Source organism: Stegostoma tigrinum, chromosome 1 (genome assembly GCF_030684315.1).
Source record: "Stegostoma tigrinum isolate sSteTig4 chromosome 1, sSteTig4.hap1, whole genome shotgun sequence".
In the NCBI taxonomy this organism is placed as follows: Eukaryota; Metazoa; Chordata; class Chondrichthyes; order Orectolobiformes; family Stegostomatidae; genus Stegostoma; species Stegostoma tigrinum.
The window spans coordinates 57,092,790-57,105,333 of record NC_081354.1 but is presented as its reverse complement, the minus strand read 5'-3'; the positions used below and the strand labels follow the sequence as shown (position 1 = coordinate 57,105,333).

Genomic DNA, 12,544 nt, shown 5'->3' with positions numbered 1-12,544 from the left:
TTCCTAAAGGTCAAAATTAACAGAGAGTAAGAGAAACCCATGGCCGGGAGCTGTCAGGGTCTGGGCTGGAAGTTTGATGGACATGCTGTTGTTACAATAACTTCTGATTGCAATCATGTGGGATAAAGGTATACCAAATCAAGTCAATCTGTAGAAGTTACAGAGTGTGTACTATAACATATTCTTCCTGCTTTTGAAGGGAAGACTCCATATGGAGTGCAATTTGCTGTTGATGTCCACTTGGTTGCCCTGTGAAATAAGTTAATTGATAATTAGATTCATTCTCAGTCAAGCTTCACACAGATTAGAGAGGTCCACTTCATAATCAAGAAAAAGGGATGTTTCAAATCACAAGGGAATCTTGCTCTTACATCCCAGATGACACTACTGCATAATTAAATGTGGAGCACCACAAACAATATTCTTCAAGATGCTCAGCTTAACAACACAATTTTTAAACCTTATTGAATATCCACTAAACTAACTTGGAAAGCTGTATTGTCTGTGCCTTCACTTTTAAGAATTCTTGTTTTCCAGGATGGGTGGGGAAAATAGAAAAGGAATTAAAACATTAAAAAGACATTTGCCTCCCAATAATGGGATGTCTATATTATTCTCATTTGCTTTCCCAGGATTTCGACTCTATTCTGAGATTATCTGCCCAACATCCATGAAAGTGAACCTATCAAATACCTGTAGATCTCTCAATAAATCTGGCCTTCATTGAGCATTTCACCAGTGATAGCAACAGTAAAGAGTTTACAGGAATGACCAGTAAAATTGTTCCTTAGAAAATATATAAAGTTAGGCCCCAAGTCTATAAGGCGCTATAAGAAATGGAAGTGTCATCTGATCTAATAGCAACAAACTTTACCTTGGTCAACATAAAATTTCCAATCCCACAAAATAAAAAGATAACGTCACAATTGGTTTAAAAGTATTGCAGGATTTTATTTGCCTGAAAAAAATTTACTAAACTAAAATACCACAAGTATTGTCAGTTATGAACTTCTCTGGAGGTTTAATTTGACCTTACTTATAGCTTTGTTTCAGTTTGTTAGTGATGAGAGTGACAAAGTGTGGTATCAAAGGGATTAGAGACAAAACCTTCCACTGATTGCATACGTGCCCAGCACAAAGGAAAACGGTTATGATGGTCACAGGTCAACATTCTCCACTCTAGAAAATCACTAAGAGTCCTACTTCCAATCAACTTTGGCTATTTCATCAATGACTTTCGCTCCATCATATTGCGGCGTGGGATATTCATGGACAAATGCAGTCTTCAGTATGAACTGGTCAGTCCAGACCCACACGCAGCTAACCTGGGCAGCTTTCAGGTTTTGGCTGCTGGGTGGCAATTCACGCAATGCAAGAATGACTACTCACCACCACCTTTACATTGAAAAGTTAATTTAACTCCCCATCGTCAACATTGTGTGAGAGAGCCTTTGCGTGTCTATGTTGCATCCATAACTAGCAACCTGCTGCATAAATACTTGGGATGGTTATGAGAACAGGTGAGAGACTGCCTTCTGCCAGTCACTCATCCTGACACCTTAAAGCCTGTCCACCACCTAAAAGGCACAAGTCAGGACTATGATGCTCTGCACCTGCCTGGATAAGTGCAATCGCAATAATACTCAAAGAGCTCAACACCACCAGGAATACTTCCATCGCACAGTTCAAAAAGCTAGTTCACCACATCCGGCAAAAGGATAATATATGCTAGTCTCGGCAGCAATATCTTCATTCCGTGAATGACTGAAAAAATTCAAATTATCAAATGACACAAAGTTGGGATTATAATTAATGCAGAGCAGGACTGTGACAACAGACAAAGAGGTTTCATACATTTCCAAAGCAGGCCTGTAATTGACAAAATAGATTGCAATATTATACAGATCTGGGTGCAAAAAAAATGTAACGAAAGGTAGTGAAGGTGTGGGAGACAGTGCAGCAAAGATTCACAACATTAGTTCCAGGCCTAATGAGTTTCAGTTATGAAGTTAGATTGAAGAAGTTGAGACCGTTTCCCTGAAGGGAAAGCTGAGCAAAGATGTGATGGAGGTATTGAAAATCACGGGAGGTCTGAACAGAGTACATAGGAAAAAACATTTCCATTTATGAAACCAAAGGATCAAGAGCACGAGGGCATGAATTTGAAGCAATTAACAAAAGAAGCAAAAGCAAGAATAAAGAAAATCAAACAACAAGATCTAGATTGCATTGCCCAAGAGTGTGGTGGTAGCAGGTTCAATTGAAGAATCCACAAAAGGAAACAGACTGCCATCTGGGAAGGATGAATGCCTAAAGGCATGGGGAGAAGGCAATGAAAGTGCACTTGGTGAACTGCTCACCTGGAAGGCCAGCAGTTAAAGCGGGCTGAATGGCCTCATAACATTTATATGATGTAGAAAACTGAGAGATAAGTTCAAATATATTGTTTTATTTACTCCTTGGAAAATAAGTATCTAAAAAGGGAATGAGGAAGCTAAGGGTACAGAAACGCAAAAAAAATTACTGATTGCTATAAGTAACGATGCAGACTAATCATCCTATTGTGAATTAAACAAGGCACTGGGATTCACTTCTAGACAGCTGAAATTGAAAAAAACCAAAGAAATTATGTTAAATTAATAGCGAACCATAGTTTGACCATATTATGCATACTGTGAATAGCTCTGGGTTTCATATTATGAAAAGATTGTAAAGGCGCCAGAATAACAGCAAAAATTGTCAGAACAATACCAGAACTGAGAAGTTACCTTTCAGCAATGGCTGAACAGGCTGAGGTGCTTTTCACCACAGTACATCAAATAGTGAATTTACTACTATGATATATTCAAAGGGATCTCACCAGAACATTGTAAAATGAAGTATGACATGGAGTCACACTGGAGACATTAGTTCAGACGGCCAAAGCTTGGTCAAAGAAGTAGATTTTAAGGAGCATCTTAAAAAGGAAGAAAGTGAAAAAGAAAATGAAATAAAACTTGAAAAGAGAAAACAGATATGATAGAGGTCTTTTATATTGCAACAACATTTGATAGAGTAGACAGACGCTTCACCTGTAGGCAAGACCAGAACTAAGTGCCAGGAAAATAAAGCTGATGATAAATAAAGCCAAGAGAAAACGGAGGAAAATCTTTTCCAGATAAACCCTTCAAATACAAAATATTTCAGAGCTACAGGGAAGTGTGGCTAACTGAGTTGCTTTTGCAGAAAACTGGCGCAGGCACAATGAGATGAATGACTTTCTGCACTGTACGACAAACCAAATAACAGTAGACACTAGAAATCAGAAACTAAAACAGAAATTGCCAGAGAGAAACTCAGCAGGTCTGACAGGATTTGAAGAGAAAGCCGAGTTAACATTGCAGGTCCAGCATCCCTTTTTCAGAACACTGGCCTGAAACATTAACTCTGCTTTCTCTCCACAAATGCTGCAGACCTGCTGAGATTTTCCAGCATTTTTTTTCTGTTTTTGTTCCTTCAGTGCTATTACTATTTAAAGATTCTGTCAAAATAGCTGGAACATGGAACTCAAGATCTGCATTATCTCTACCACGCCACAACCAAACAGCACAGAGTTTGAAGGTGAAGTTTGTTATTTAGATGAGAGAAAATGAATAGACGATTTTGATGGTGATAGACGAAAAACGGCAAAAGAAGGCTTATGTGCAGCACAAACGCTGCTTAGATCTTTTTGGGCTGAATGGCTAGTTCTGTGCTTAAAAACCTACAACACTAAATAATAGGGCAAAAGGGAAGGTGAATCCAAGTTCCGCAAACCAGTGCAGATTGTTAAAAGTAAATTGCTACGGAATAGGAATTGGCTTTCAAAAAAAGGAATCATATTGCTGAGTCTTATTGTTTACTTGGCAACTGCTGGGATGCCAAGTATCACCACAAAATGGCAGATAAAGTCCCCAATTCCCTCAGTCAGTTGATAGCCATCAGTGTCATGTTGGTGCTGCAAGGGGACAACAAGAGAACAGGCAAGTGAAAATAGACACCTCTGGGTCAGCTCGTGCACCTAGTAATGGGTTGTTAAAATGATGGCAGATGGTCTTTGGAGCAAAAACAACGACTGAAAACAGCAACTTTCTGTTCTCTCTCTCTTCCAAGTAGCATGCCCTAAGAGAGCATTAGCAACCATGGACTTCCATTAGATTGGTCCTTGACAATGGTTGACAGAACCTTTTGCAATAAGGTTGACCAGAAAACTCATCGATTCTTATTGCCGGTTTTCCACACAATGGAAGGATTTACAGGCAAATAATCAGCCTATCAGGCCGCGATACAAGCACAAGCTCCATGGTTATGTGTGCAAGGTAGACTTGAACCTTGATGTTCTGGCCTACAGGTAGAGAGGTTACAATAACATCATGTGATCTGGATATTCTGTTAATAGTGTTTGCTACAAGCCCAGGTGATGCTAAAATGGACATAGAGACATACCTTCTCAGTTCATTCATAACTTTAAAAGCATTTTTCATATGGCGAGGATTCACAGTCACTGGACACTGTTTCTCAGAAACATCATCCTTTAGATCATGGTGTTTATGTTGGCATAATTTTGTGCACCTGTAAGCAAAAATTAGGATTAAATATCCAACAGGGGAGGTCCGTAACAAATGAAAGTATTTAAATTAGCCTTAATGTTATTAAGTCAGCCAAAAACTGGTAGTCAAGCAATTAAATAGGAATTATATGCATTTGTATCAGGTAACTAAGCTCCAACTTAAGATTTTCATTACAAAATGAAACTATTTAAAACACATTTTTTTAAAATCTAGGTAATTATTAAACCAAAGTAAAACAGCATAACCAAATGTCTGGTGTCAGCTTTACAACGGCCATTAAAAAAAATAATTTCACCAAAATACTGGCAAAGTCTGGTCAATTTAACATCGTGATCCAACGTCCCAAGAGATCATTTGTATTATCATGACTACGTCAGAACCCCAAAAGAACTGTTGACATTTTTAGCCCACAATTCCAAAAATGTTTTTTTTTAATAAAAAGGAGGACAGCTACAGAAACAGAGCCACAACAGGTATAAATTCAGAGGCTAGCCACCAAAAATTCTTTCTGGGACCAATGGAGATACAAGATCTAAAGGTGTCAGCACAACCTGAAACAGGTTGGGCTGTGATCACAAAGCTAACTAGGAGCTGACAAGCCCCTGCTCAATAGCAAGCCACCCTCTGCCGATTACAATGGAAATGCAGACACATTTCTTTCACCCTTTGCCTTTCAAAGAAAACACAAAGAGAGGGTTCCAAAGCCAATTTCAATCTAACTAGAATGGACTAGTGGGAGTGAATACTCCATGTAGAACACTGCGCTGTAGCATTAGTCTTCTGTGAAGGTCACAGTCAAAGAATATTCCCTTGTCAGCCCTGTATGGCAATTAAAGAATATCACTCACTCTCAAAATAAGAAGTCAGCTACTTGCCAGACAACAGAAGGGAGACTCTCTCTCTCTCACCAAGTGCGACAAACCAGCTTTATTTTAAAAAAAGGAACTTCAAACAGCCCATAAAAATAAAAATCTCAAAACATCAATAGTTCACCTACCAACGTCAATGCTACAGGACAAGCCGTATGCAGTGGCCACAATATTCGACTACCTATAATGATGCACAAATAATTTAGATCTGATCCACGTCTTTTTTTTCCAGAAAAGAATATTTCATCCTTTTGGATTCAGCTTTTATTTCTAAACTGTTAGTGTGTGCATTGCGTTATAAATTCTTACCATATGTAATAATTATTAAACTCATTCTTCATTATCTCAAAAAAAGCCTGGTTAACTGTCTCCTTTTAAAACACGAGTTATTGATTGTGGGAGAGTGGTATCCGTGAGGGAAGGGGTCCTTTTGACATTAACCATATTGCAACCGACCAACGGGGATGGTAGTAATAAAGCAAGGGAGAAGTAATAAAGGAGAACCAGTTCATCCCTTCTCACCCAGAAGTTCAACAATCTGGAGTACCCCACTTGGAATGGAGGAAAAGAAACAATCAGGGAACCTCCCTTCGGGTCTGGTCACAAATATAAATATACATATAGTATGTGTCACACATGTGAAAGTGCCAATGTTATCAAGAAAAGTTTGTACTGCATTAGTAACTGAATCAGCAAACTCTTAAATACAGGACGAATCACACGACAAATTTCCAGGCTACATTTGTTACAATTTTCATAGGGACCAGTACGTTGTAAAAATCAAAATGAATTGCTCAAACTGGAGAGAAAAAACCTAGGACATAGTAAGGACTGCAGATGCTGGAAGTCACAGTCGATGAAATGTGGAGCTGGAAAAGCGCAGCAGGTCAGACAGCATCACAGGAGCAGGAACGTCAACGTTTCGGGTCTGGACCCTTCGTCAGGGCTGTCCTGACAAAAGGGTCCAGACCCAAAACGTTAACTTTCTAATTTAAAGAAGCAACTGGAAGATGCATTTAAAATGCCACGGTATGGACCAAGTGCAGATAAATAACATTAGTGCAGTTTGCTGTTTGTTGGTCAGCATAGATGTAATAGGTTGAAGTGCCTCTTTCTATGCTGTATGATTCTACATTATACCATACAATAACTAGCTGGAATGATCTTGTTATGAACAACAAAAGTAGATACTCATGCATCTTATCCCCAGCAAAACTCAGTGAAGGAAAACTCTGTTTGCACTTTTAAGTGCCTTCTTCAGTAAACATGGCTAAATTACTACACTCATTCAATGCTGTGACTTTAATCAATGTTGCTTCCTGAAACGCTTAAACCACTAACACAATTCACATACTTATGATAACAGGTTCCCTAAATTCCTCAGTTATAGCATTTTGTTTTTGGAGCCCTGTCTATTGATATTAGGCTATGCCATACTTACGTTCTCCTGGCCTCACTATTTTAGAGACTGCTAAACAGCACTGTTCTTTTTACAGATAACATAGTGTGGATCTGGAAGTGCACAGCAGGCCAGGCAGCATCAGAGAGCAGGAAAATTAACTTTTCAGGTCAGGACCCTCCTTTCGAAATGGGGAGGGGTAAGGGAGCTGGGAAATAGATGGGGGCGGGGGAAAATAGGTGGGATGGTGCTAGGTGAGTTCAGGCAGGGAGTGGTGGGGGTTGGTCAGTAGGATAGGTAGAATGGATAGGTGGGAGAGAAGATGGACGGGTTGTGTCGGGTCAAAAGGGTGGGGGTGAGAAGGAGGATTGGAAGTGCAATGAGGACAGGAATGGGAAGATTTTAGTGAATTCCACGTTTAGGCCATTGGGCTGGAGGCTCCTGAAAATTAGCTGAGAGCGCAAGCACAACAGAGACAGACAGACAGGCATGCATGCGTGCGCATGCACATGCACACGCACACACACACAGCGTGAGAGACAGACACACATACAGCGCGAGTCACACACACACACACTGCATTGAGAGACAGACACACACACACATACACATACACACTGCGCAACGGAGACAATTACACACAGACAGCGCGAGAGACAGACAGACAGACACACACACACACACACAGAGCACAGGAGACAGACAGACACACACTGCACGAGAGACACACACACACACACACAAACACAGAGCGCGAGAGACAGACAGACACACACAATCGCTGTGCGCAAGACACACACACACAGACGGTGCAAGACACACACGTGCTCGCTGTGTACAAGAGACATGCACACACATACAAACACACACAGATGGTATCAGACACACACACCAACAGATGGTGCGAGAGAGACACACACACACACACGCTCGCTGCATGACTGACACACACACACAAAATCGCTGCGTGCAAGAGGCACACTCATGCTCGCTGCGTGCAAGAGGCACACGCACACAGACAGTGCGAGAAACACACACACACACAACTGCAACCACAAGACACACACACACACTGGCTGCTCACAAGAGACATACACACACGTTCGCTGCGCGAGAGACACACACACACGCTCGCTGCGCGAGAGACACACACACACGCTCGCTGCGCGAGAGACAGACGCATACACACAGACGGTGCAAGAGACACACACTCGCTGCGCGAGGGGCACACGGACACAGTCGCTGCACGAGACACATGCACACACTATGCGTGAGAGACATGCGCGTTGCACAAGACACACACGCTCGCTGCACGAGAGACACACATACACACGCTCGCTGCGCGAGAGAGACAGACATGTACACACAGACGGTGCGACAGACAGACACGCTCGCTGAGCACAAGTGACATACACACGCTCACGGCGTGAGGGACACAGACGGTGCGACAGACAGACACACATACACGCTCACTGGACACAAGAGACATAGACACGCTCACGGCGTGAGGGACACACGCTCGCTGTGCGAAACACACACACACATATACACACAAACGGTGCGAGATACACCCAGACAGTCTGGGAGAGACATGCACGCACGCACGCACACACACACGAGAATCACACACAAACGGTGCGAGAGGCACACACACGCATACACACTGCGTGAGACACACAGTGCGACACACACACACGCTCACAGCGCACAAGGGACACGCACACGTTCACTACACGCAAGAGAGAGACACACACACACACACACACTCGCTGCGCGAGACACACACACACACACACACACACAGACGGTATGAGAAACACACACCAACAGACGGTGCGAGAAACACCCAGACAGTCCGAGAGAGAGACACACACACTGCTTGAGAAACACACATGCACAAGTGACACACACACAAACGGTGCGAGACACACACAGACACACGTTCGCTGCACACATGACACACAAACATACATGCTGTGAGGGACACATTCCCGCTCGCTGCGCGAGACACACACACACACACACACAGACGGTGCGAGAGACACACACACACACACACGCTCGCTGCGCACAAGAGACACGCAAACACACTCTGCGCGCTAGAGACACACACACACCAACAGATGGTGCGACAGACACACAGACGATCCGGGAGACACGCGCACACACACGCTAGCTCGCTGTGCGAGACACACACACACACAAATCGTATGAGACACACACACCAACAGACGGTGCGACAGACACACAGACAGTCCAAGAGACACACACACTCACAGCATGAGAAACACACATACGCATGCTCGCTGTGCAAGTGACACACACAATCACTGCGCGCAAGAGGCACACACAGACGGTGCGAGAAACACGCATGCGCTCGCAGCGCGCAAGAGAGAGACAGACACATACACACAGACGGTGCGACAGACACACACGGACACGCGCGAACGGCGCAAGACACACCCACACACGGTCCGGGAGACAGACAGACAGACACACGCACACGCACTCACTGCATGAGAAACACATGCATGCTCGCTGCACGTGACACACAGACGTGCACGCTGCGTGAGACACGCTTGCTGCATGCAAGACACACACACACTCACTGCGCAAGAGACACACGCTCACTGCACAAGACACACACATACACACTGTCGCTGTGCGAGAGAAACAGACACATACAGATGGTGCGACTGACACACAGACACATGCACACACAGACGGTGAGACACACATGCGCGCTGCAAGCAAGAGACACACACACACACACACACACACACTGGCTGCGCATGAGAGACAGACATATACACACAGACGGTGCGAGAGACACACACAGACGGTGCAACAGACACGCAGACACTTTCTCTCACTCTCACACACGAACGGCGCGACATACACACACAGATGGTCCAGGAGACACACACACACTCACTGCATGAGAAACACACACGCATGCTCGCTGCACGTGACACACACACGATCACCGCGCACACGAGGCACGCGCTCACTGCACACAGACATACACGCTGTGCGTGAGACACACACGCTTGCTGCATGCGAGACACACACACACACACTCGCTGTGCAAAGGACATACACATGCTCGCTGCGGGAAGACACACACACACTGTGCGAGACACACACACACACAGGCTCACTGCGCAAGAGACACACGCTCGCTGTGTGCTAGAGACACACTTGCTGCACGAGAGACACACACACACGCTTGCTGTGCACTAGACACACACACACACCCACACAGACAGTGCCAGAGAGACACAGTGTGAAACACATACACAGACGGTTTAAGACACGCACACATACACACACTCATTGCATGAGACACACACACTTACTGCACAAGATACACACACATGCTCGCTTCGCAAGACATGCTCGCTGCATGAAAGAGACACAAACTCACACACGTTCACTGCATGAGGGACATACAGGCTCGGTGCTCGAGAGACACACACACACACAAACGGTGCAAGAAACACACACACACACACACACAAGCTACTGCGCGAGAGACACACACAGGGTCGCTGCGCGAGATACACACTCGCTGCACCACCAACACACGCACACATACACGCTGCACAAAATCTCACACACAGGCTCACTGCATGAGAGAAACATGCACACGTTTGCTGCGCAAGAGATAGACACATACAGACGGTGCGAGACACACACAATCACACACACACGCACATGCGCTCCCACAAGACGCGCACACACACGATCGCTGTGTGAGAGACAGAGACTCACTGCGCGAGAGAGACACAAACACACACACACTTGCTGCATAAGACACACTCTCGCTGTGCGTGAGAGAGAGAGAGAGAGAGAGAGAGAGAGAGAGAGAGAGAGAGAGAGAGAGAGAGAGAGAGAGAGAGAGAGAGAGAGAGAGAGAGAGAGAGACACACACACTCACTCGCTGCACAAGGGACACACAGGCTCACTGTGCGAGAGGCACACACACACAGATGGTGCAAGAGACACACACATGTGCTCGCTGAGTGAGAGACACACACATACACACGCTTGCTGCGCCAAAGAGACAGACACATACAGATGGTGCGACTGACACACATATACACACACACAGTGTGAGACACGCTCCCGCGAGACACAGACACACATGCTCGCTGTGCGCAAGAGAGACATGCAGATGTTGCGAGAAACACACACCAACAGACGGTGTGAGACACACACAGATGGTCCAGGAGACACACGCAGGCACACACACGCTCGCTGCACGCAAGAGACACACACACACAGACGGTATGAGCAACACACCAACAGACGGTGCGACAGGCACACAGACGGTCCAGGAGAGAAACGCGCACACACTAGCTCGCTGAGACACACACACACGCTTGCTGTGCAACACACACACACACACACACGGTCCAGGAGAGACATGCACACACACACTAGCTCGCTGCGCAAGAGACACGTACACATAAGACACAAACACACTCATGCATGCTCGCTGCACAAGTGACACACACACAATCGCTGCACGCAAGCGGCACACTTGCTCACTGCGCAAGACACACACACACACACACACGCTCGCTGCGCAAGATACACACACACACAAATGGTGCGAGAGACACACACGTTCGCTGCGCACAAGAGACACACATACACATGCTCACTGACCGAGAGAGACACAGACACACACTCTCACACACAGACGGTATCTCTCACACACACACACACACACACGTTCCCGCAAGACACATACTCACATGCTCGCTGCGCACAAGAGACATGCACACACGCTTACTGCACAAGGGGCACATGCTCGCTGCGTGAGACACACACACACACACACACACACAGACGGTACGAGAGACACACACCAGACGGTGTGCGAGACACCCAGAGAGTCTGGGAGACACATGCACGCGCACACACGCATAGACACACACGGTCACTGCACGAGAAACACACATGCACGCTCGTTGCCCAAGTGACACACACAATCGCTGCATGCAAGAGGGACACACACACACACAAACGGTGCGTGAGACACACGCGCTCGCTGCACATGAGACACAGACATCGATGCTGCGAGACACACACACTTGCTGCGCGAGGGACACACTCCCGCTCGCTGCGCGAGACACACAGATGCTCACTGCCCGAGAGACACACACGCTCGCTGCACGACATACACACTCGCTTCACGTGAGACATACACATGCACTGCGCGCAGGAGTCACATACACATGCTCACTGCTTGTGGCAGACACACACACACTCGCTGCGCAAGTGAGACACACACAGATGGTGCGAGAAACACACACACACGCTCACTGCGCAAGACACACGCACACCGTGTGAGAGACACACACATACACACGCTCGCTACCTGAGAGACAAACAAACACATACAGTGCGACTGACACACACACACACAGACGGTGTGAGACACACGCTCCCGGAGAGACAGACAGACAGACACACACACACACACACACACACACACACACACACACACACACACACACACACAATGCTTGCTGCGCGAGACACACACACAGACAGATGTTATGAGACACACACACACACGTTCGCTGCGCAAAAGACACACACACACACACACACACACACGAGATCGCTGCACACAAGAGGCACACTCGTGCTCGCTGTGCAAGACACACACACAA

At 45.8% G+C, this 12,544-nt stretch overlaps 1 protein-coding gene across 1 annotated transcript in view; it reads right to left on the bottom strand.

Annotated features, from left to right (window-relative positions):
• klhl2 (kelch-like family member 2) overlaps positions 1–12,544 on the bottom strand; it is a 204,751-nt gene that overhangs the window by 99,738 nt on the left and 92,469 nt on the right. The window contains exon 2 of the mRNA XM_059645733.1: positions 4,465–4,590. Within this exon, the coding sequence (XP_059501716.1) occupies positions 4,465–4,590 (126 nt within the window). The remainder of the gene's footprint in view (positions 1–4,464; positions 4,591–12,544) is intronic.